The sequence below is a fragment of the Salvelinus fontinalis genome, chromosome 6, assembly GCF_029448725.1.
Source record: "Salvelinus fontinalis isolate EN_2023a chromosome 6, ASM2944872v1, whole genome shotgun sequence".
In the NCBI taxonomy this organism is placed as follows: domain Eukaryota; kingdom Metazoa; phylum Chordata; class Actinopteri; order Salmoniformes; family Salmonidae; genus Salvelinus; species Salvelinus fontinalis.
In genome coordinates, this window is record NC_074670.1 from 29,903,880 (window position 1) to 29,930,632 (window position 26,753).

General features: G+C 43.0%; 1 protein-coding gene and 1 pseudogene across 2 annotated transcripts in view; one reads left to right on the forward strand and one right to left on the reverse strand.

Moving 5' to 3' along the window:
• Positions 1-715: 715 nt before the first annotated feature.
• LOC129857598 (uncharacterized) lies at positions 716-19,336 on the reverse strand (annotated as a pseudogene).
• A 3,900-nt stretch (positions 19,337-23,236) lies between these two features.
• The window catches only part of LOC129857597 (ubiquitin carboxyl-terminal hydrolase MINDY-3-like), a 50,357-nt gene continuing 46,840 nt past the window's right edge, over positions 23,237-26,753 (forward strand). Inside the window, exons 1-4 of one of the 2 annotated variants that reach the window (XM_055926027.1) lie at positions 23,237-24,130; positions 24,270-24,349; positions 24,705-24,765; positions 26,555-26,731. In XM_055926027.1, coding sequence (XP_055782002.1) covers positions 24,037-24,130; positions 24,270-24,349; positions 24,705-24,765; positions 26,555-26,731 — 412 coding nt within the window. In that variant the 5' untranslated portion in view covers positions 23,237-24,036. The remainder of the gene's footprint in view (positions 24,131-24,269; positions 24,350-24,704; positions 24,766-26,554; positions 26,732-26,753) is intronic. The other variant, XM_055926028.1, reaches the window with a different exon arrangement.

Genomic DNA, 26,753 nt, shown 5'->3' on the forward strand with positions numbered 1-26,753 from the left:
AATTACCCGGACCCCGAAAGCGTTCTACCTGGAACCAAAAAGGGTTCTCCTATGGGGACAACCGAATAACCCTTTTTTCAAAGAGTGTACTCTTAAACACTCACCTGGCTCAACCCTCTCTTGCGACATTCTGCTTCTATAAAGCCTTAACGGTCCTTGAGAAACATTGAGAGGTGAGTGTTGTACACACACAACACTCACTCTCCTCGCTCTTCATCTGTCATTCCTCTCCTCTCCCTTCTGTTAGCGAACTAAATAGCTAACAAAATGACTACATGGACTATCAGAGTTGACCCTCTTATCTATGCACACTCACACTCCAACACACATACAGTACACACCCACTCCATAATTTGCTCACCATAATTTGCTCACAAACATTTATACTGACTACACACACACCCTCTCACATACAATCATCATATACACTGCTGCTACTGTTTATCATATATCCTGATGCCTAGTTACCTTACCCCTATACATATCTACCTCTATCAATCCAGTATCCCTGCAAATTGTAAATATGGTACTGGAACTGGCCCTGTATAATATATTTTTTATATCTTGTGTGTTTTTCTTCTACCTTGCTATTGATTACTGCATTGTTGGGGTTAGAGCTTGCAAGAAAGCCATTTCACTCTACTTGTGCATGTGACATTGAAACTTAATCCATCTCTCTATGCTCACTCCTCATGAACTCCACAACACTACAGTATCTGTTCTGTATTAGTTCTTTATTTTAGCAGGTCACATTCAAATTGGAATCTCTTTCTAAAGTGAGCCTGGGTCATGAAGGGAAGCACACATTCACCTCATTATTACAACATGTATCAAAAAAAGTATCAGATTGAGAGGAGAAAAATACAGAAAATAAACAGCATTGAAGTTGTTTTTTATCTGGTTCATTCCAGGAAAATGGAAACAAAGCTTGAGTCGACATGTCAATCACTCTTTTCTAATACAGAAAACAATTCAGCACTAATATGACAGAGAGAGAGGTCATATGATTCTGGGAAACTCAGGGTTGAACAGAAGAAAGGCACTTCTGAGGACACGATAGAGACAATATCTAGCAAGAGAGATTCAGAGAAAACTCAAGGGCCCATCGACTGTCGCAACTCTGCTGCGTTCCAACAAAGTGTTGCATCTGGTCTAGTTTGTAAGGTGTACAGTGATAGGTAAGAGGTCTTAGTAAACTACATTTCTATAAACTTTACCTTTATTTAATGTCCGAGTTAATAGTGTACTATAAAAGTAGATAGTGATATGCAGTCTAAATGCTGTTTACCCACCTTTTTTATTTACGCACCTGTAGCAGAAAAAGACATTGGAAACATGGAGAGCATTACTTTATTCACAGCGAACGTCTCTCAGCGTTACCAACATACTGTTTTACCACTACATCACTGGTAGAGGGGTGAGGTCAATGTTCCATGGCATCCTCTCCTCATCGTCACTGTAGAGCTCAAAGTCTTCATCCAGGGCAGGGTCTGTCTCCCACTCCTCCCCCTCTGTCTCACCCCCCAGTTCCACCAGCAGCTGCTCCATGTGCTCCAGTATGCGTCCTTCGTCACAGCGCAACTTCACGTATAGCTGGAGAGCGAGAGAGAGACACAGTTTGTTACATACATGCACATTTCCACCATGACTTATTGTGAAAAATGCCTCTTTCCTGGTGTATTGGGCTCAGCAGAACAAGGAAAGCAGATTTCTCTGCTCTCTCTCGCATACAGTGTTGCTGTTGTTATCTCAGTGAAATGTGCTGTGAAGCAGGGCCATTACAAAAGCATATTGTAGAGGGGACCAGTAGATTTCCCGGTGTATAAAACTCTCTGCCTGAGTGGAAGCACTGAACTGATAACAGAACGGAACCCACCACACACTGATTCATTCCTTTTGCTCGAAACAACTTCTCCTCTAGTGAGGGAGATAAGCAGGTCTGAGAATCTGGGCTGAACTGCATTATTCTGTCTCATCCATGCACGCACGCACATGCACACGCACACAAAGTACAAACAGCAGCAGGAACAGATCACCTTCACACTTAGTGTAACCCTGCCAAAATAGTTTGTGTGTGCGTACGTGCATACGTTTGTGTCACCCTAGGAACAGTCTCCAAGCAGTAGGCCCTGACTGAAGACGCTTGGCCCCCTAGGAGCTCATTTGGAGACAGTTGATGTCCTTCATTTTCAAGCTGATCAATTGAGTAGCATGGCATATCAATAAAATGTACTTATTCAACATAAGCTGTGACGTTTATAGAATGCTCATTTATAAAGAGGAACGCATCTGCCAGGATGGTATCATTTTTCATTGCGATAGCCGTTTGTTTATTTAACTGTGTTATACATTAGAGAAGAGTGCTGAGCTCAGCAAAGCCACACAATCAATTAAACACATTTCTCATTTAGAGTAATGCAAGTTTCCCTCCCTTCTTTCACAGGTTGGCTGCTCTGTGTGGTGTGTATGTGTGAAAGTGTGTTTGTGTCTCTCTCTTTCACTGGTCAGCTGGTCTGTGTGTGTGCATCACGGGTCAGCAGGTTCTCTGGTCTAATCCAAGAAGATTTCCCTCAAAGCCTGGAGTCTCTAAGGCACATCTGGCCACTGCCACACGTACACACACCCAATGACACGTCTTTCTTAAGCCGTTGTGACATGGGGTGAGGGTGTTGACCTATGAAGAGAGAGGAGGGAAATTAACCCTTTAATTATCTCACCCTCTCTCTCTCCTTCCGCTTTCTCTCCTCACGCTCACGCTCCAGATCCCTATCGCTTTCCTTGTGGTTCAGGTTGATTAAGTGTACATACAATAAATGGCACACATCTCATAAAAAGAGCAGCAGAAATTGTGAAAGTGAGAGTCGATGTGCCCTTGAGGCAAAATGAATGATAGACTTACTTTCTTTCTTTCTTTGGGTGAATCTAATAGAGATCAAGGACTTTCTCCTCACCTCCCTCTAAATCACAATCCCCCTCTCCTATCTCAGCTCTTCTCAAACTTCCTACAAATCTCTCCTGCTGTGTCTCCACTCCCTCCATCCTTCACCCTCTCTCGTTTCCTCCTGAACCACACTACTTTCTTCATCCCTCTCTTCACCTTCTCCATCTTTCTCCCCCCCGGCTTCTCTCTCTGCTCCACAAGTGACCTTCCTGTCTGTGTGACAGATCACTGCTCAAACTCCAACCTAGAAACACACACCCACTCTCTCTGGAGATGAGGAGAGCAAGGTAGGGAATGATGTGAGAGGTGGAGTGTTGGGGAGTAGAGGGCTGAGGGATGGTGTGGTATGGTTAACAGCAGAGGAGGTGAAATCAATAGTAAAAACATCACACAGAGAGGCAGCATTGTGTGTGTGGAGTAAAAGAGTATGTGTGTGTGTGTATATAAATGAGTGTGTGTGGGAAGGAGCAAGTGGAGGTCAAGCGTTTTACTCTTTGATGAGCTAGAGGCGATCCCTTAGGGTATGGATGGCTTGGAGGGTGTGTGTGTGATGTAATTTTAATGCTGTGACTGAAAAGCGTGAGTGAACTCCAGGAGTGAAGTGTTAAGTGTGTGTGTCAGGGTTTTTGTTAGGAAAATGTGGCGCCGGACATTTAACTGGCAGCATTTTCATTTAACGGACATTTGAAAGATTTACCGGACCTATATGCATTGGGTGCGCAACCTGATTAGAGCGTCAACCCACGGAGCTCAGAATGACAGAACTCACATTTAGATAATGGTTACTCAGAACATGCAAGTCGAGGATGCAACTGTGTGCGTCCTTCTTACCTAATTCCGATGAGCAATTTGAAGATGTTAGAATAACTGCCACATATACTTTTCCTCAGCCAACAAAGTCGTGTAACAGAAAAATCACTAGCCTATGTCAATCTACTATCCCCCATAGTGGAAAAAGTTGACCTATTCTATTGGTCAGCTTGTTGAGAAAGAAATAGCCTATTCCAAACAGTTGTGGGACAATATATCCCAAATTCATACAACCAGTAGGCCAAGGCTACATAAAAATAAAAAAATGTATAAGCAATGAGGCTGATGCAACAGATTAGAAAGTTAATAAACTATTAATTCTTCACATTATAAGCAGCAAAGTGCACAAGGCTACTCGCGAATATATGCTCCATAATGCAATTAGCGGTAGACTGCTGTCAAACGCACATGTGAGTGGTTTAATGTGACAAGGGATGAAAAATATCAATTTGAAATTTAGAAAGAGGGGAGATCTAAAGATGCAACAACTACCACGGGTTACTAATATGACTATGACTGTGCCTTTGGCTACCGATAAATGCAATAAATAATTGCCTCCACGTTTCTCGACCGTTGGTTTTTACTTTGAAGCGCGGTAAGACATGCCTCATCATATGAAGTAAAATGTTCAGGTTTCAAACAATTATGTTTTCAAAATGCATACTGCTTCCAGCGCATTGAAGTGATGTGTGAAGCGCTGAAGCCTGTCTAAAGTTGCCTACATGCACTTGAATGGCGAATAGGAAGCGCGCTTTAATTAGGCCTACCAGTTGAGAAATAAAAATAGTAGTCCTAGCTCTTTTTAAATTGTGGATTTAGAATTGTTTTAGAATGACTGGGCTTATAAAAGCACCTTTAACTCCAGCAGCAACAATTGAGCTGTTTGAGAAGCTGTAGCAGAAGCTCTCGCGCTGTCTAACAGATTTTCCTCTCATAGGTTCTGTGTCTGTATGCTGTGAGCATGTGATAAACATAACGACTAATAGAAGTACACGCGCCGATGTAATTCCACAAAATTATGCAAATTAACCTGTAGACCGTTAAGCATGAGTGGTCAAATGTGTTTACATCCACTGGTATTTATGGGATTATTTTTCTTCTCCTGAACAGTTTTACTTAAAGTTTGAAAATATATTTTACGCCAAAAGCCGGCTATTGTCAGCTAACAGAAACCCTTGTGTGTGCACCTATGTGTGTACGACTCCCCTAGTGAGAGATAAATTGCCAAAGACATGTACTGTTCACACCACTACCTCTGTGTGTGTGTGTGTGTGTGTGTGTGTGTGTGTGTGTGTGTGCATGGTGCATGCCTGTGTCAAACATACAAATTGCATACAGCTATTTGTGGCTTTATAAGGGGCTATGAGTTTACAGTTCCTCTTCTCTCCTCTAAGAGGGGTTGAGGGATGGTTGGAGGGATGTCAGGGTCGACCATCATCCAACCCCCTTGTAAACTTCCATGAGAGGGAGCCGAAGAGAAACAGGGTCTGTCTCTTTAGAAGTAACGTGGCGAAGCACATTCATCAGCGGGGAAATGAATAATGGAGATATTTCTAACGAACATAATCAAATGTGCACAGACACATACACAGGCACAGACATGCACAAATGTAATTAAATATGCACACTCACACAAACAGTGCTAACAACATAATTAAGTATGCTAGAAGTGGACTTGTGTCTAAACAAGCCAGTGTGTAGTAGGCCTCATTAACATGTTCAGTGTTTCTGACCAACTTTGAGACTGAACACTTTAATAATTAACACCACGCTCACAAACACTGGTCTGCTACGAGGGAAGACTCTCATACACAGACTTGTGATGCGCGGGTTGAAACTAACCCGCAGTCCCCGTGGTTATATCCGTGGGCTGGGCAGGTTTATGGTCATGAAATATTGTGTGGATTAAGGGTGGGTGGCAGGCGGGCGGGTTGAATAAAGAGAAAAATCCATAAATGTATAATTATTGTGCAATTCATAGCTATAGGTTACATTGGGGTTTTCCTTTAATTATTTGTATCTGAAGTCAGTGTGTAAGCCTAGGCTTCAGGGCCTAACTGTACAGGCGCCAAATACACAGCAATTGCCAAATGCTTTTGGGAACACTGGCAGAAAATTTTACGTCGGTCCACTGAGGCAAAAAGGACAATGTCGGAGTATAATTCAATAAGAGAAAACCTGCGAAATGGAGTTTAAAATAAAGAGAAAGAGGACCAGAAAAGTAATATATGGGAAAGATGATGTGTGATGGTTGTGAGGAGCTATACAAATTTGACAGTCACAAGACTGGGACTTCAAATATGTCAAGGGACCTGTACTGTTCAGATGGGTTAAATGGAATAGGAACTGAAATCTGGATACTAACTGTGGATGTATCACCTCTCGCATTCTTAATATTAACTCCTGCAGAATTAAGCAGTTCTTGCAGTAAAATTATACACCAATGTAAATTGACTTGGAAAAAGCAGTGGAGAAATATTATTTATTTATCTTGAGAGAATGAATCCGCGGTTAGGGACCGTCTGTAAAGGTGCTATCTTTATCAGCATCGAAAAAGCTGATAGTATTTCAACCACATAAAATATGCATCCAAGCCCAAATTGAATCTTATCAGAAACATGTTGGGTCGTGTTCACAGCTTTTAACTCCCTTAAAACTAGGGATGCAAGGGTACACAGTATGTTATCGAACCGTTCGGTACGCCCCCTACGGCTCAATACACACACGTGAACCGCGGAATTACAATATGCCTGTCATTTTCCTATAATTTCCCAAACTTGCTTATTGGGCTGCAGACTACACGCACATTGTACATTCAGATCCACCAAACGCACAGCTTGTGGTTGTTAGGGGGCTCCTGAGGACTGACAAACTTTACTCTACAGCAATGTCTCAAAATGTGTCAACCGCAGTGACAGCTACCCCCTCCCCTTAAACAACCAATGGACGATTTGCAATGACATCTCAGTAGGAAACCTCCCTAAAGGGGCCCCATGAAGAGAATGGAAACTAAAAATAATATTCTCTCAGCTCCAACGTGACAATGGCAAGACAGAGAGAAGCAACGCCGTCTTTCAAATCCGCTGTGTGGGAACATTTTGGATTCAGCGTTCAATACGATGATGAGGGTAAGAAGAGCGTAAACAAACAAAGTACAGTCTGCAAGCATTGCTTTGCCACTGTCGGCTACTCGAGTGGAAACACTTCTAACATGATGTGTCATTTACGTCGCCATCACTCAGCCCTATCCCTTGCAGGTGGAGCTGGAGCGTCCACTCGTTAGTGTAAACACAAAAATCTCTCGCTGCTGCCTTCCAACAACAATTTGCGACAAATTAAAAAAAACACAAAGAAATAACGAAAGCAGAGGGAGTATTCATAGCCAAAGATTTGCAGCCCTATTCGGTGGTTACTGACTCTGGATTTCGTCACCTGATGAAATGTTTTTTACAGCGTTACAATGTCCCCTCCCGCACACATTTCAGCAGCGAAGTAATGCCCAAACTCTATGAAACATCACGGAGAGAAATTGAAAACGAATTGACACAGCTCTCTCCACTGATAGTTGGACCTCCAGAGCAACTCAAAGCTACCTCACTGTGACGGTTCACTATGTACTGGATTGGGAGATGAAGAGCTACGTGTTGCCAACTTGTCCCCTTTATGAGTCATACAAGCGCACACTTTTCTTAAATATAAAGATACCGAAACCGTACCCCACAAACTGTGATACATACCAAAACGTTGCATCCCTACTTAAAACTGTTGTTGGTCATTTGGAAATTTTGCACAGAAAATCGTTACCATTTTTTGGGGTTATTTCTGCGCAGAGAAACAGATGAAAGAACTTCACCGATGTCAACTAGATTGAAGCATTCATTCTATCGATGCATACATACATATTCTGTTGAACAAGGGTTTATTTTGTTTTCTAAGGCAACAAGTAAATGACAAAAGCTGCATGTATCTAATTATAGACAAGTTGAGTAACAAATAGCCTAACAAAATGTCGGAAAGCAGAAACATATGCCCATCTAAAAATGAATCCTGCACCCCCAGTTAAAAAAGTATTCCAGCATCTGACTGTACAGGACATTTTCTATATTAGTGGTCAGGAGCCTCAGATTTCCACTTTATCACATAATTTGGCGGTTGCGGATGGTTTATAAGCAATTGCGGTGGGGTTGAACAAACAGCTGACCAGCGCATAACTAAAACACACACGCAGTCTTGTATAGCTAACCTTGTGGGGACACACAATTCAGTCCCATTCAAAATCCTATTTCTCTAACCTTAACCCCAAAACTGAACCCTAGCTCCTAAAAGTAATTCTAACCTTAACCCCTTTTGTTTGTTTACTATTCGTGGGGACACAATCACACACACAAACTTCATAGGGCTCTCCATATAGAGTGTAACACAATTCTAAATTAAGATAGGGTTAACATTTCAGAATCACTGCCAGCAGTGAAGCTCTGTATCATACATGTGTATTACTGACTGTACAATATTGACCAAACAGACTGACATCAATACATGGCCTCATCAGTGTGTGTACCTTCTTGGCTTTGGTCAGGTAAGATCTGGCTGCCTCCAACGCTTCTCTCTCCTCCCTCGTTCTCTCATCGCTCTCTTGTCTCTCCTCCCTTGTTCTCTCATCGCTCTCTTCTCTCTCCTTTGTTCACTCCTCCTTCGCTCTCTCTATCTGCAAGTAACACACCCAGCCTGAGAGACACCACACCTGTGAGAGAGAGAGAGAGAGAGAAAGAAAGGTGTATTTTATTAAGTGAGCTCAGCTGTGACAGGGGAAACACATTTAACGGTCTAGTCTGCGTGAAATCTGTACCTGGAACTGTGACAAACAGGCTTTACACACGCGCACACACCGGAGGCACTTATGGAAATGCTCACGGCATCCTCATGAGCTGCCACTATGGTAACGAGCTGGGCCTGTGCCGCTGCAGTTTGTCTTCGCGAACTTTCGTCTCCATGCGTCAATCTGACAGCGCTGTCGCACACACACACACACACACACACACACACACACACACACACACACACTTACAGACTAAAGGACAAAACACAGCTACACACATTACATTCCTTCTCACCTCTCAACTACCTGCTGTATTCTCTCTCTCTCATACCAATACTGTACACACCCACATTAAAACACACCCTACATAGTTTACCCTCATCCTTCCACCTACAACACACTTGTGCTTCAGAAACGTGTGTGTGTGGGTATCTCATCTGAGGACAATGATCAGCCACCCACACTTCTTGCAGAAGCAGGACATTAACATTCCTCTCATTTACTATTCATTTTACAGCAGAAAACAACAGCGACCTCCACCTCTATCAGTAGACCCATTACATGCATGCATGCACGCACTCATGAAGACAAGAGGCTTGAAGGCTGAACATAACTTTATGCCTTTTGAATGATTATACAATTATTAGACGCATCCTCTTCATGACCTGATCTACAACTCCGTAACTTAAGTTAAGCATCGCGGTTTCAGAACTTTTGAATACACTGACCTGTGTATGCATGTGCGTGTCTAGATCTGGGTTGCTACTTCAATCAGAATGTCTTTGCTTCCTCAAAGTCTCTTTGAAAGTGTTTATGAAATATGGTCTGTTTTGCTCGTATTTCTGGTTGTATTAAACTAAGCACACACACACTTCATGAGCACACACACCACTCGTCTCAGCTAATGAACGAGCCAGCTAATTAAGAAGATCAGAGAATCCACTCAACACCCACACGTTACTCTCTTAATGATAAGTCGACAGTAAGTAGGTGTCAATCAGTCCTATTGGAGGAGACAACAGTCACAGATACCATCTTGTTCTAGAGAGTATTTGTAGTTTTAACAAGGTCTATGTAAAGACGTCTAAGTCAGAATTCTATTTTTGCCAAAAATGTTGGCAAAGTACTACTTTGTACAGCGAGTTAGGTACCACCACCTTGACTACTGGCAGCTGTTTGGGTCCATTAACAATGCATGAGTTCCCGAGGTGGGTGACTTATCAAAAAGAATGGTTAGCACAAATACAGTTTGAGCTGTGGATAGAGGGTTTAGAGTAGGTTGTGTCATCATCATTTCCAGTTGTGTTATACAGGTTATTCTGATGGTGCTCGAGAACACTACTGACAAAACAAACGCTTTACTGTATATTCATAGGAGTTCAAACTGTGTGTGTGTGTGTGTGTGTATATTATATATATGTGTGTGTGTGTGTGTGTGCTTCTGCTTAGAGCAGGTGTCTCCTGAATGAGTTCAAAGGTTCAGCAAGTGACTGCTCTCAATCTGTCAGCTGAGGTGTGTAGGAGGAAGGGTGAGAAAGAATAAGCACACTGCAGTTAGATCGTCACACACACACACCTCTTGCAAAGAATATCAATATGGCTCTGGAGCAGAGAGAACTGAACGGAGGCTGCAGGTGTATCTCCTGCTCACTTCACACACAAAAGAAAACTGCCCAGAATCTTTTCACGTGTCTATTTTCAAAGGATAAAGGTAAAAACATGAACTTCATAGTTAAGAACACTATAACAATGGAAGAAAATTTTACATATTCTACAAGAACCAATATCACTTCAGAATTCACAGATAAAATGGTCCACATTGAAAACTAAGGGCATAGAAACTGTAAATGACGGTAATAGGAAATAAATGTAAATGTACAGAATTAAAAAGCAATTTTGAACTGACCGATGTAGATATTTTCACATGCATGTAACTTAAAAGTTTTATATCAAGAATTGTTTTATTTAAAATATTAAATAGAGCAATCTTGAGGGAATCCCATTTGAGTCAGAAAAGGATATTCATATGATAGGTAAAGTATACAAAACCTTGCAGAGAGCATATCCAACTGACAATCTCTTTGAAAAAATAAACTATTGGAACCAAGACTTAAAAATAACTGATATTAGCACAAGATGGAGGGAATGTTGGAACGTAACTAACAGAATTACAGTGCACGAAAAAGTACGCTTAACCCAGTATAAACTAAAGTATAGAATTTGTTATACAAGAGACAAAATTTATAAATTCTACATCACAACGGCAGAGTCATGTCTTAAGTGTAAAACTAATAATGACTCAATAATCCATGCCTTCTGGGAATGGTGAAGTCCAAAAGTTATGGGGAGAGTTAGAAAGTTGGCTGTCAGAAGTATTCATGTAAATGAACTTTTAATCAGTCTGTCTGCATACTGTATTTCAAGACTTGGCATATGAGGGTGCAGTGAGATACCCAATGGGTTGGACAATACCTTTCTCATCAATCATCTTGAAAAAACGTACACTTAAAACTGGAAATCAACCAATCCCTCGTTAACACAATGGAAAAGGTAAAATGCTTTATTGTCTAAATGTTGAAAGTATGTGGGCGACGGAGAGAAACAAAATGGTGCAGTTGAGGCCAGAGAGAGTGATGCGGGTGCTGGAGATGGGGGTGTGAGCAGGTGGGCCTGGGCAGGAGTGATGTTGTTGATGTTTGTGTGTGTCTGTATGCTATCATTTGTATGTGGATGTTTTGTATTGTAAAAAATAAATACAAAATAAATAAAAACTGACATCATGACTCACCTGCACAACCTCATCATCTTCCTCTAGTAGACCCTCCAACACATCTACTGCTGTCTGAGAGAGAAATCAGAAGAAAAAAAACACACAAACCATCATTTCTGTTGTTCATTATATATCAAGCACATCCTGCTCCTAGCCTGAGTGGCTATGTGTGTGGATGTGTCTGCTGCCCTAATCAATGGATGTGATCAGCGAGTCTGATTAGACTCTCAGAACCCAGTGAACCGTCGACACGGTCGTCAATAGCAACAAGACAGCTTACACAGTCATCAATACACAACGAAGCTAATCTCATGATTACTATCAATAATCAGTCAATATCGCTCCTTTCCAATACTCTTCGACCTCAACAACCAATACAGAACTGGTCATGGTCAATAGTTATAGTCCTTATCACTGGACCTGATCACCAGTCCACGCCCTCCTGTCCTGATGATTCCAGACTAGTTCACCTTACCCCTCCCCAGTGTATACGATCGCACGCATCTCTTCAAAGAGTTACCTGTCCCGTTTTCTTCTTCCCTCTTACACTTTTTATCATCACTTGTGTATGCGAGAGACGAAGGGTGTGTGTGTTAATTAATTGTGGCGCTGATTACCTGCTGAGAGGTATTAAGTTTGATTAATTAACACATTCTGATTAGAGTGAAATCAACATCTCATTCCTGATTATCTACAGAGTACATGTTTTGTATTAGAGCGGAGGTTGATCAAACTATTTAGCTGATGTAGTTAAACACTCAACTATCTGTGTTAGTTCCAGACCTCCAAGGAGCCAACCACTGAGGAACAGCTTACGAGAAAACAGACATCAACTCACAACAGACAGACAGACATTCCCCTGACAACAACCCACGATGACGACAACAACTCAACTCTAAGACTGGTTGTCATGACACTACCTCTTGTAAGGACAAAATATTATTCCTGTGTGAATTGCTGAGTACTTTTACCTGTTTATATAGATGTACCTCCTGCATTATTCACTTAGTTGAAATACACCGATTGTCATTCACAGTTGCTTTGGTTTTCCTGCATCTCTATCTCTGAAACGGTGTGTGTGTGTGTGTGACAGCTCTCCTGACTATTGTAGTCATTTGTCTTGTCCCTATCCATGCTCTGCACTCTGGTAAAATGGTTCTGTTCAGTAACGTTGCCTGCAGATTACTCAACAGCAACAACAAATACACACACGAAACGTGTCGTCCCCTTTGCTTCAGGACCAGTTAGAAACCGCCCTCCTGGGAGTAGCTCCTTTATAACTCTATGTGTCTGTGTGTAGCCGTGAGCATGCTTGTGTGTGTTTGTAGTGTCTTTATTAGTGTCTGTTCAGTCAGACTCCAGTACCTTTATAACCACCTGTCATATGAGTGAAAAACAAAAGTGATTCATTTGACACTTGGAATTTACCTAAAGGTTCAATGTAGCATTTTTTTTTTTTTTCTCAATATCAAATATTTTCTGAGTAACAATTAAGTTATGATGTCAGATATTGTAAATTCCATTTATATGCAGATGACACAGTTATGTACTCTATTGCTCCAACAGCGGACCAAGCTTTAATGCAGTTGGAGTCTGATTTTAGGATACTACAGGGGTCTCTTTACCAGCTTAAACTTGTTTTAAATGCTAAGAAAACAAATGTCATGTTTTTTTCTATGTCTAAACTCCCAGTTAGAAACACGTTTGTAATCACTAGCTTGGATGGTACTCAAATCAATAAGGTCTCTGCATATAAATACTTAGGGGTATGGTTAGATGATAGGCTTTCTTTTAAAAAACATGGTACTGAATTGGGAAAAAAGCTCAAATTCAAGATAGGATTCCTTTACAGAAACAGGGCTTGTCTGTCCTCTGTAAATAGAAAAAAAATTGTACAGGCTACTTTTATGTCCGTTTTAGATTATGGTGATATTATCTATTTGCATGCATCGGCAAACACATTAAAACCACTGGATGCTATTTACCATTGTGCACTCAGGTTTATCACGGGTGATAGTTACAGAACTCATCACTGTATCCTATATCAACATGTGGGTTGGGTCTCTCTATCTGTGAGGCGAGAGCAACATGCTCTCTTGTTTATTTATAAAGCACTTCTTTTAAAACTACCTCCATATATATCATCATTAATTTCCACAAGATGTACTAATTTTAAAACCAGATCACAGATGTGGATTACATTAGAGACTCCTGCGGTCTCCACAGAGTTGGGTAGGACTGCCTTCAGTTCCTTTGCACCTTATTTATGGAACAAACTGCAGATCCAACTTAAGTTAGACACTCTGGTGTCCCTTGCCCATTTTAAAATGTTTATGGAGGATCAATATGATGTTGTCTGTGATTGTTTCTGTTGAATTGTGTATGTTTTGAAATGTTCTTGTCTGTATGTCTAAAACTGTACATGTCAACATGTTTACACAGGGCACAGCTGTAAAAGAGATCTAGGTCTCAGTCTGTTTTCCCTGTTAAAATAAAGATAAAAAAAATAAAAAGTACCTTACTGTGATTATTTTTAACAATTTTCATTGAAAACAACCTGAAATAGCTTCTTAGAAAATAGCAAATTTTCACGCAAGAATTTAGCTAGAACTGGTCTGAGTGTGGAGGGGAAAACTGAAAACTAGCTGTTATTGGCAGCGAGGTTTGGAACTCTTATTGGTCTATTAACCAGTTTACCTCCTTGGTGATGTCACCAGGCAGGCCAAAACTGCATCCCACAAAAACAGGCTGATGTTTTAGGCGGTCTATTCAAACAGCTCTTACACTAAAAGGGCATTACGATCATTTTCACAGTATTATTCCAACCTCAGTGTGGAAATATACACTTAGTGGACAGTTTATTAGGTGCAGCCTGTTCACAAAAAATTGTGAAATGGTTCACTCCTACAGACAGTGAGTCACATGACTGTGGTTTGCTATATAAAGCACGCAGACAGGCATTGAGGCATTTAGTTACTGTTCGATTGAACGTTAGAATTGGCATAATGAGTGACGGAAGTGATTGAGTGTGGTTTGATCGTCTGTGCCAGGCACGCCATTTGCAGGATCTCAAAAACGGCCAGCCTCCTGGGCTTTTCACGCACGATAGTGTCTACGGTTTACCGAGAATGGTGCGATTTAAAAAATATATATTTTTTAATAACTTGCTTTCAGGGGCAGTCCTGTGGGTGAAAACAGCTCATTGATGAGAGGTCGAAGGAGAATGGCAAGAATCATGCAAGCTAACAGGCGGTACACAGACAAATAACGGCGCAGTACAACAGTGGTGTGCAGAACGGCATCTCCGAATGCACAACTCGTAGGTCCTTGTCATGGATGGGCTTTGCAGCAGACGACTACACCGGGTTCCACTCCTATCAGTTAAAAACAAGAAGCGGCACCAGTGGGCACGCGATCATCAACGCTGGACAACTGAAGAGTGGAAAAACATTGCCTAGTCTGAGAAATTCCGAATTTGGTGTAAGCAGCACGAGTGCATGGCCCAATTGTGCCTAGTGTCAACAGTACAGGCTGGTGGTGGTGGTGTAATGGTGTGGGGAATGTCAAGTCCCTTGATACCAATTGAGCAACATGTTCATGCCCCAAAGAATCCAGGCTGTTCTGGAGACAAAGGAGAATCCAACCCAGTACTAGATGGGTGTACCTAATAAACTGGCCCAGTGTATATAAAAAAACTGAAAAATCACGTTTTTGATTGCACTGGACCTTTAACATCGCTCCAATGCAATGTGTAGACTGCGTCTTACTTGTGCTATGGTGATATACTATAAAACAAACAGGACTAGCCTTCATATACACTTAACAAAAATAGTAGCGCAACATGTAATGATGGAAATAAAAGAACCCATTAAATATTTCACACAACACAAAAATCTTATTTCTCTCAAATTTTGTGCACAAATGTGTTTACATCCTTCTTGTGAGCCTTTTATCCTTTGTCAAGATAATCCATCAACCTGGCAGGTGTTGCATATCAAGAAGCTGATTAAACAGCACGATAACACAGGTGCACCTTGTGCTGGAGACAATAAAAGGTCACTAAAATGTGCTGTTTTGTCACGCAACACAATGCCACAGAGCTTGCAATTGTCATGCTGACTGCAGGAATGTCCACCAGAGCTATTTCCAGATAATTGAATGTTAGTTTCTCTACCATAAGCCACCTCCAATGTCGTTTTGGACGTTTTGGGCTGGCTCTACAGTGGGTGGACATGGCTCCCAAGTGGGTGGGCCTATGCCCTCCCAGACCCACCCATGGCTGCACCCCTGCCCAGTCATGTAAAATCCATAGATGAATGACTGATTTCCTAATATGAACTGTAACTCAGCAAAATCTTTGAAATTGTTGAATGTTGCGTTTATATTTTTGTTCCGTATATATACAAACTACATGACCAAAAGTATGTGGACACCTGCTCATCAAACATCTCATTCCAAAATCATGGGCATTAATATGGAGTTGGTCCCCCCTTTGCTGATGTAACAACCTCCACTCTTCTGGGAAGGCTTACCACTAGATGTTGGAACATTGCTACAGGGACTTGCTTCCATTCAACCACAAGAGCATTACTGAGGTTGGGCACTGATGTTGGCGATTAGGCCTGGATCGCAGTCTGAGTTCCAATTCGTCTCAATGGTGTTAGATGGGGTTGAGGTCAGGGCTCTGTGCAGGCCAGTCAAGTTCTTCCATACCCATCTCAACAAACCATTTCTGTATGGACCTCGCTTTCTGCACAGGGGCACTGTCGTGCTGAAGACAAATTTGGAAGCACAGAATCGTCTAGAATGTCATCGTGTGCTGTAGAATTAACATTTCCCTTCAATGGAACTAAGGGGCCTAGCACGAACGATAAAAAACAGCCCCAGACCATTATTTCTCCTCCAAACTTTACAGTTGGCACTATGAATTCGGGCATGTAGCGTTCTCTTGGCATCAGTCAAACCCAGATTCGTCAGACGGACTGCCAGATGGTGGAGCGTAAGAGAATGCGTTTCCACTGCTCCAGAGCCGAATGGCGGTGAGCCTTACACTACTCCATTGTGCATGGTGATATTAGGCTTGTGTGCGGCTGCTCGGCCATGGAAACCCATTTGATGAAGCTCCCAACAAACAGTTCTTGTGATGACGTTGATTCCAGAGGCGGTTTGGAACTCGGTAGTGAGTGTTCAAACCGAGGACAGACGATTTTTACGCACTATGCACTTCAGCACTCGGTGGTCCCGTTCTGTGGCCTACCACTTCCCGGCTGAGCAGTTGTTGTTCCTTCTACTTCACAATAACAGCACTTACGTGCTTCTACACCAGCATTGCTTGCTGTTTTAGGCTGGGTTTCTGTACAGCACTTTGTGACATCAGCTGATGTAAGAAGGGCTTTATAAATACATTTGATTGATTGATTGACTTACAGTTGACCGGGGCAGCTCTAGCAGGGCAGACATTTTATAAACTTGTTGGAAAGGTGGCATCCTATGACAGTGCCACGTTGAAAGTCACTGAGCTCTTCAGTAAGGCCATTGTGCTGCCAATGTTTGTCTATGGAGATTGCATGCCTGTGTGCTCGATTTTATACACCTGTCAGCAACGTGTGTGGCTAAAATAGCCGAATGCACTAATTGTCCACATACTTTTGTATATATAGTGTATTTTTGGAATGTTCGTTCAAATCACCACTGAGTTTATTTCAGCTGTTCAGAAATATCAAATTGGTTGAGGGTTCAGAAGAGGGTGAGTAAAGCATAGAGAACAGAGAAAAACTTGAATATGTAAAATAACACGTGCAGAACATAGTAATGAGAAAGACGTTTACAGAGGGGTGGGACGGGGGTGAGAAATCCGTATTCATAGCCAATTATATTTGACCCCGGTTGTAACCATGGTCTTCCTCTCCCTTGTTTTCTCTCTGCTCTACTTGGGTCAAATGCTTCTTGTCCGCTATTTAACAATGGATTCCCTATTTGATTCCAATGTGTGTGTTGTTGTTGTTTGAAAACTGCGATGTTAATGACTTGCCTCTGGGTTTTACCACTGCTGTGTAGAAACTTTTAACAATAGAAGACTAAAATAGTCTGTTATTCTAGCTCTGAGTTATCTTGTCAGACATCTCCTGTTCTCCAGTTATCTGCTGCTTCCATATTGTTGTTATCGTGGTGAATGTTTCCAAGCTCACAGCCATCTTCAACCTCATCTCCTCCTCCTCAATTGTGTCTGATTCCTCAATAGATGCACTGAGTCTGTAGTGTGTGTGTGTGTGTGGCTTGCTGACACATGCAGGAGGATGAAGACAAACAATGTGTCAGACACACACACCTTTCCACCCCTCTCCCTCCAGATCATTTCTAAAGCCCTCTATCCTCTCATCTCCGTTCCTCCCTCCGTTTACCTCGCTCTCTGGGTAAAGACCACTCCTCTATTATTAAAGATGATCTCTGGCAAAGATAAAGAATATAGAGCACTGGCCTTTTCACAGAGAAAACTCATCCTACACACATATACTCCTACCTCGTACTCTCTGCCTCTATAAGGAGTTTGGCCGTGGTGATGCGAGATTCATACGGTGGGATGTCACTCTGGAAAGGGAACAGCGCCAGTTAGACATCTGCTCCCCTGAACTGTCAAATCAACTCCATCTGGTTAGACCCACAGTGCCACCTGATGGCTGGAGGAGATATTATCAAAAGTAACCTTGAGAAGATCTGCAGTATTCCAAAACTCGTCCCCTCTTTGAAATGTTAGAGTCATTTAGGAGTAAATCCCTAGCTAGCTGTTATTGTTGCTCCCTAAAGATTAAGGCTTGCCGAAGAATTGGAGGCCTGTCTCATTGCAGTGCTAGGACTAGCAGATTATCGTAAAATTGTATGGCAATTGCAAATGCTCCGATTGTTCAGTTATAGACCATTTTTCTCTCTCCCCTTATCACTTTCTTTTGCTCTCTCTCTCCCCATCTTTTCTCCGCCTCTCCTTGTCAGATGTGATCCCTGTGCCCAAATGTATCTGCTTCATAACTAATTATGCATTAATATCTGTCATAAACTGATTCATGTGTGTGTGCCTAGCTCAGCAGATTAATGGCATATGATTCCATTTTCTCACATTAATTAACTCTGATCGCTGCTTTAACAAGATGATAACTTAGCGTGAGACATACCTGCCTCTGATTTATAGTTATACAGTGTGTGTGTGTGTGTGTGTGTGTGTGTGTGTGTGTGTGTGTGTGTGTGTGTGTGTGTGTGTGTGTGTGTGTGTGTGTGTGTGTGTGTGTGTGTGTGTGTGTGTGTGTGTGTGTGTGTGTGTGTGTGTGTGTACGTACCTGGTTCATCTCTGTATTGAACAGGTAGCTGGCCATCAGCTGTAGAGCCTCTGGGTTGTCAGGGTGATAGGTCAGCACTCTCTCTATGGCCTCTCGACACTGATCTCCTGCCCTGTCCTCCATACTACACAAACACACATCTGTGAATTCAATACACAACAGGCCTTTCAGGTAACAAAAATGGATATATGATGTTTGTGTTACCAGAGGTCAGTGAAGTAGATCTCTGCCACAGAACAGTACGCCACACAAACGTCTCTGGCTATCCGGATCTCTGACCCAGAGACCTGGAGTGGGGAGGCTGCTGCCTCAGCTCCTGCCTGCGGTGATGGTTGAGGTAGAAGTTTTCAGCATCTCTGGCTGCCAGTTTGTGGCCGTCAGTTTATGATACAGTCCGTTTGTGACAGTCAGTAGAAGTGTTCAGACTGAAGCAACAGCTCCTCCTAGTGTTCTGTGTTAGACATGCATTCAACAAGATTCATAATACGTGTGTGTGTACTCATTGTGGCTTGTGCGTGTTTCTCCAGCATACACAGTAGTATCTGTATTCCTTTGGTGTAGTATTGCACAGCCTCCTGGCCAGTGTGCATCTGCCCTAGAGACATGTATTTTCTATGACCTTCATCAGGACTCAACTGCACCGCACGCAGAAACACTTAGAGCTGGGGTTAAGGAACACACACACGCATGTGCGTTTGCACAACACACACAGAGATGCATGCAAACACCATACACACACACTGAAGGATATTTCCTTGGCCCTCTGTGTGTCTCCCAGTTCAGAGTGGATGTGTCCTAGCAGGTCCAGGGTAAGGAGGTTGTCAGGCTCCACCTCTAGTGCTCGCTGACAGAACCTCCCCGCCATCTCAAACTCCAAACTGTCCATACACTCCTCAGTCTGAAACACAACACAGGACAGATGTTAGTGTGAAGCCTGTGTGGAAAACTCCAAACTTTCCGCACACTCCTGACTCCATCTGAAACAGGAGAAAGAGAGAGTATGTCCGGAGTGTGTGTGTGTGTGTGTGTGTGTGTCTGTGTTCTACCTTCTCCAATAGTTGTTCTACAGTATATTTCTTAGCAGTTTTTTTCTTGGCTTTCTCCTGCATCTTCAGCTTCATTCTATCTTGAGGTGACAGACCTGCCAGTCCAGAGCCTGTTGCAACACAGTCCCTATTGTTAACAATAGCCTACATAAGTCTGCCTACAGTTACTGTAGCTAGCTAGCAAGTTAGATCGCTAGGTTGTTCTTTCCAGAGCGGACTAGCGAGCTACAGTACCTTCAGAAAGTATTCACACCCCTCGACTTTATCCACATTTTGTTGTGTTACAGCCGGAATAGAACATGTATTAAATTGCAATTTTTTTGTCATTGGCCTACACACAATACCCCCAATGTCAAAGTGGAATGATGTTTTTGAAAATATAAAATGAAAAGCTGAAAAGTCTTGAGTCAATAAGTATTCAACCCCTTTGTTATGACAGGCCTAAAGTTCAGGAGTAAAAATGTCCTTAACAAGTCACATAAAAAGTTGCATGGACTCACTCTGTGACCAATAATAGTGTTTAACATGATTTTTGAATGACTACCTCATCCCTGTGCCCCACACATACAATTATCTGTAAGGTAATTTAGTTGAGCAGTGAAAATCAAACACAGATTCAACCACAAAGACTAGGGAGGTTTTCCAATGCCTCGCAAAGAAGGGCACCTATTGGTAGAAGGGTAAAACAAAAAGCAGACATTGAATATCCCTTTGAGCATGGTGAAGTTATTAATTACACTTTGGATGGTGTATCGATACACCCAGTCACTACAAAGATACAGGTGTCCTTCCTAACTCAGTTGCTGTAGAGGAAGGAAACCGCCCGGGGATTTCACATTGAGGCCAATGGAGGCTTTAAAACAGTTTTACTGGGTTTAATAGTGGTGGCTGCATCATGTTATGGGTATGCTTGTAGCTGTTAAGGACTGGGGAGTTTTTAGGATAAAAAAGAAACAAAGGAGCTAAGCACAGGCAAAGTCCTGAAGGAAAACCTGGTTTAGAATGCTATCCACCAGACACCGGGAGATGAATTCACCTTTCAGCAGGACAATAACCCAAAAGATTAGGACAAATCTACACTGGGGTTGCTTACCAAGAAGACAGTGGCCAAGTTACAGTTTTGACTTAAATCTACTTGAAAATCTATGGCAAGACCTGCAAATGGTTGTCTAGCAAAGATGAATAACCATTTTGGCAGAACATGACTATTTTTTTAAAAGAATAATGGGCAAAGGTTGCACAATCCAGGTGTGGAAACCGCTTAGAGACTTACCCAGAAAGACTCACAGCTGTAATCACTGACAAATGTTTTCACTTTGTCAATATGGGTTATCTCTGGGTAGTAAGTTTGTGATCTGTTGACATCCCTCTAGTGGTGTGGGGGCTGTGCTTTGGCAAAGTCGTGGGGTTATATCCTGCCTGGTTGGCCTTGTCCGGTGGTATCGTCGGAAGGGGCCACAGTGTCCCCTGACCCCCCGCTGTCTTAGCCTCCAGTATCTATGCTGCAATAGTCTATGTGACGGGGGCACATGGTGTCCTGTGTGAATTTAAGTATGCTCCCTTTAATTCTCTCTCTCCCCTCTCCTCCGGAGTACCTGAGCCTTAGGACCATGCCTCAGGACTACCTGGCCTGATGACTCCTGGCTGTCCCCAGTCCACATGGTCGTGCTGCTGCTCCAGTTTCAACTGTTCTGCCTGTGGCTATGGAGCCCTGACCTATTCACCGGACATGCGACTGTACCTTGTCCCGGACCTGCTGTTTTCGACTCAGTCTCTACCACACCTGCTGTCTCAACCTCTGAATGTTCGGCTACGAAAAGCCAACTGACATTTATTCCTGAGGTACTGACTTGTGGTCTACAACCACTGTGATTATTATTTGACTTTACTGGCCAAGTACTATAATAATCTCCACCCGGCACAACCAGAAGAGGACTGGCCACCCCTCAGAGCCTGGTTCCTCTCTCCGGTATCTTCCTAGGTTCCTGCCTTTCTAGGGAGTTTTTCCAAGCCACCGTGCTTCTACATCTGCATTGTTTGCGGTTTGGGGTTTAAGTATACGCACTTAGAGACATCTGCTGATGTAAACTGGGCTTTAAATACATTTGATTTGGTATTGTGTTTAATAAAATATTTAATCAATTTTGAATTCCAGCTGTAAGACAACAAAATATGAAATAAGTCAACCGGTATGAATACTTTCTGAAGGCACTGTAGCTATCACACATGATATCACACAGGGACAACAAAACTAGTTGTCCTTTATAGCGATATAGCTAACGCGTTAGCCACGTCACATACCTCCGTTAGAGCACCGATCTTTCCTCTTGGCTTTGCTCTTCTTTTTGCCCTTGGGTTGGCCTCCCATTACAATAAGAACGATTTGTAATCAACTTCTATCATTTATGTTAGAATCACTGTAAAAATATGTGGATAAATTAGTCCACGCGTAGGGTATAAGTGCACATGCTCAGTACTGTTAACCCAGCAGCTAGGAGCATGATAGTGGACAAACAGTTCCAGTCCCAATGAATGACAGTACATGCTGACCAGACCGGACACGTCGCGTGCACGAGCATTGCAAAATAAATGTAGAAAACCATGTTATTCAATTATTGCACCCACACTACTCGCGCGCCAACGAGCGTCTGCGATGCCAAGTGCTAAAATAGAAGTCATTCCTATTTCTGACACTGATCACACTGAAAGTCATCTCCTCATTGGTTTATAGAAGCAGGTACCCACTTGCCATCTCATTGGTTATACCCACTGGGGGATTGAAAGACGAACTTTGTTGCCGGTTGTCGTGGTAATACTATGAAAGTTTAGATGGATCACCATATAAGTTCAAATATGAAAAAGCCTGGAAGGATGAGAGATGACTAGAAACGATTCGGTTGGCCGTTTTATGTGTGGATTAATTGTCGGAGTAGAGGTCCTTGTGCATTTCAGGTAAAATAACAACTCAATGTTTATATCCCAGGACAAATGAGCTAGCAACAGCAAGCTAGCTAAATAGGACAAATGAACGTTAGCTAGCAAGTGCAAGCTAGCTAGCTAAATTGCCATACATGTTTAATGCTTTTCGACCTGTCCCCAAATTAATGTCATTGGTTCAGAGTTTGTTTTGATATTCTAACCTGCGTTTGGTGGGGGGGGCAAAATACATTTATGCACGAGAGCACACGAGCGCAGCCGGTTTGGGTTCCGTGTAAATCGCTGTTTGAGAATGCCAAAGGCAATCGATTTGATGTTGCGTTTTCTTGTGTTTCATTTATTATATACAACCTGAATTAGTTGAGTCTTTGATCAAAATATTTGATGTTCTGTCTCATTTATTATATACAAACTGAATTAGTTGAGCCTTTGATCAAATGCCATTGATAAAGTATTGAACCTAACGTCACTGAGATCATGTAGACAGAAAATAGGCGGGAAAGATATGACGTTGATAATTGACAGTCTGAACTCACCAATGGGCTACCAAGCTGGAGCCCATACCTCAAGAACATTCTGGATTTGGACCAATCCACAGTTACGAGCGTTTTCGTCACTCAATACACATTTCCAAACAGCTGTTGTAAATAAACGAATGACAGACTGCTAACTAGTCTTTGATACCGGCAACAAGCATATATTTTTTCAAGATTTTACTACTTTCGATATCCATTACAGGCGTTTGCCTCCTAGCAATTGACTAAACGAAAGTTACCGGCATTCAGACCTGAATTTAAACTGCCTCCAGCCTCAGCGCTCTTTGGAACATCAAAACGTGATGCATTTAACGTTAGCTAGCTAACGTAACAAATTGGTACTAACGAGTTAACGTTAGCAGGCTACTAGTAGCAAGGTTACGTTACGACTTGGACCAAGGGGAATTGAGCAGTTATCTAACAGTCTGACTCCCTAACTTATTGTTAGCAATCTGGACAGCTGACCAAGCAGCTAACTAGTTTACGCCCGCTGCTTTGCTGGAGAATTCGGCCCACGCAAAGATAGCCGGGCAGACGCGCCCACTTAACATTAGCTAGGTAGCTAACTAACGTTGATGCGCCTATCTCCCGCCTGTCCGCTGGTCAGACCGGGGAGATTGCCCTGTCACGGAGCTTCGTTGTGGCCGATGACACCGGCCCCCTTTTCCGAGGGAAGCAAAGCACCAGTTCCTGGAAAGTCGAAGAGTAAACCACAACGCTAGCTAAGGTTAGCTATCCTACTCCAACCCGAACGGGACCGTGGCTGTGTGCTTAGTGACAGCTCTGTATTTGATTGTAGTTAACTATCCAGCTAACCGTTTGCCAGGGCTGTTGGACCAGTGTTATAGAGCGATGGGGGAGTTAAATAAAGAGGTTGTGGATCTAGTTTGGAAAAGACCAGGCAGCAACGGGGTGTCTGCTTCACTCTTCCGGAGATGGACCCAAGGTAAGCTACCTCTCACCTCTGCTTCGCTTCATTCTGGCGCACCCCCCTTTAACCTGAACACAATCTTAGACATTGTCAGTGTTGAAGCAGGTAGTGGTGGGGCAATATAAGTGGCTCTGATGGGATTCCTGTGTTTCAGGGTTGGTCTTCAGTGAGACAGAACACACAGCACTGGAGCAGTTTGAAGGAGGACCCTGTGCTGTCATTGCTCCTGTACAGGTATGGACCAGTCCCCAGACTAGACAGTGCATAACCTTACACACAAACATGAGTTAGGTGGCCCAGCCTATGAGCAGGTAGAGGGTGTTGGTGTCTGTTACCAGAATGATGATATCAGGACAGGCACACATCTTCTTAGATAGCACTTTCCGGAAGTCACCTGACAGGCACTCAGCTGAGAAGCCTTCTCTACTACTGTTTATTATAGTACTATATGGTGCTTTCAGAGAGGGTCTTTGTAAACATCTGTTCTTAGACAGAGCGGATAGGATTGATGAGGATGGCAGGTTGCGTTTTTGATCCTATAGAGATGGGTTACAGCATAGAATATTTCCTGATTGTGTGTTTCCTGCAGGCCTTCCTTCTGAAGAACATCTTGTTTAACAGAGAGAGTTCTAACTGGAGACACATCACAGGTAACCTTGACCTCTATCCCTAACCCAACGTTTCCCGAACTCAGTCCTCGGGACCCCAAGGGGTGCACATTTTGTTTTTTGCCCTAACACTACACAGTTGATTCAAATGATTAAAGCTTGATGATTAGTTGATTATTTGAATCGCCTGTGTAGTGTTTGGGGGGGGGGGGAAAGCATGTACCCCTTGGGGTAACGAGGACAGAGTTTGGGAAACCTAGCCCTGACCCTGTTTAACTGAAAAAGTTGTAACTGGAGGTAACCCTAACTTCTGACCCCAAACTGACCCTGTTAAACAGAGAGCGCTACAAATGGAGACGCATCATAACTGTGTTTATATATAAACGCAGCAAAAAAATAAACGTCCTCTCACTGTCAACTGCGTTTATTTTCAGCAAAATTAACATGTGTAAATATTTGTATGAACATAAGATTCAACAACTGAGACATAAACTGAACAAGTTCCACCAGCTGCGTTAAGTACTGCAGTGCATCTCCTCCTCATGGACTGCACCAGATTTGCCAGTTCTTGCTGTGAGATGTTACCCCACTCTTCCACCAAGGCACCTGGAAGTTCCCAGACATTTCTGGGGGGAATGGCCCTAGCCCTCACCCTCCGATCCAACAGGTCCCAGACGTGCTCAATGGGATTGAGGTCCGGGCTCTTCGCTGGCCATGGCAGAACACTGACATTCTTGTCTTGCAGGAAGTCACTCACAGAACGAGCAGTATGTCTGGTGGCATTGTCATGCTGGAGGGTCATGTCAGGATGAGCCTGCAGGAAGGGTACCACATGAGGGAGGAGGATGTCTTCCCTGTAACGCACAGCATTGAGATTGCCTGAAATGACAACAAGCTCAGTCTGATGATGCTGTGACACACCGCCCCAGACCATGATGGACCCTCCACCTCCAAATCTATCCCGCTCCAGAGTACAGGCCTCGGTGTAACGCTCATTCCTTCGACGATAAACGCAAATCCGACCAACCCTGGTGAGAGAACCCCAACTCGTCAGTGAAGAGCACTTTTTGCCAGTCCTGTCTTGTCCAGCGACAGTGGGTTTGTGCCCATAGGCAATGTTGTTGCCGGTGAGGACTTGCTTTACAACAGGCCTACAAGCCCTCAGTCCAGCCTTTCTCAGCCTATTGCGGACAGTCTGAACACTGATGGAGGGATTGTGCATTCCTGGTGTAACTTGGGCAGTTGTTGTTGCCATCCGGTACCTGTCCTGCAGGTGTGATGTTCGGATGTACCGATCCTGTGCAGGCTTTGTTACACGTGGACTGCCACTGCGAGGATAATCAGCTGTCAAACTGTCTTAGGCGTCTCACAGTACGGACATTTTAATTTATTGCCCTGGCCACATCTGGAGTCCTCATGCCTCCTTGCAGCATGCCTGAGGCACGTTCATGCAGATGAGCAGGGACCCTGGGCATCTTTCTTTTGGTGATTTTTTTTCAGAGTCAATAGAAAGGCCTCTTTAGTATCCTAAGTTTTCATAACTGTGACCTTAATTGCCTACCGTCTGTAAGCTGTTAGTGACTTAACGACCGTTCCACAGGTGCATGTTCATTAATTGTTTATGGTTCATTGAACAAGCATGGGAAACAGTGTTTAAACTCTTTACAATGAAGATCTGTGAAGTGATTTGGATTTTTATGAATTATCTTTAAAAGACAGGGTTCTGAAAAAGCAAAAAAAGAAACGTCCCTGAGTTTATATGGAATCCTAGCCTATATCTTCAGACAGCACCTTGGCAATGAATTATTCTGATTGTATGTGTTCCTTGTAGAGGAGGAGCAGAAAGCGGCCCTGTGTTCTACTCTGGCTGAGATCCTGGAACAGGCCTGCTCTATTTCCTCTTACTGCCTGGTGACCTGGGCCAAAGGACAGTGCCCCCACACTACCACTCATACACCCCTCACAGGGGGTCCAGAGACCAGCCAGACCCCGCAAGACCAGCAACCAAGTGAGTCCCACTACTCATCAAT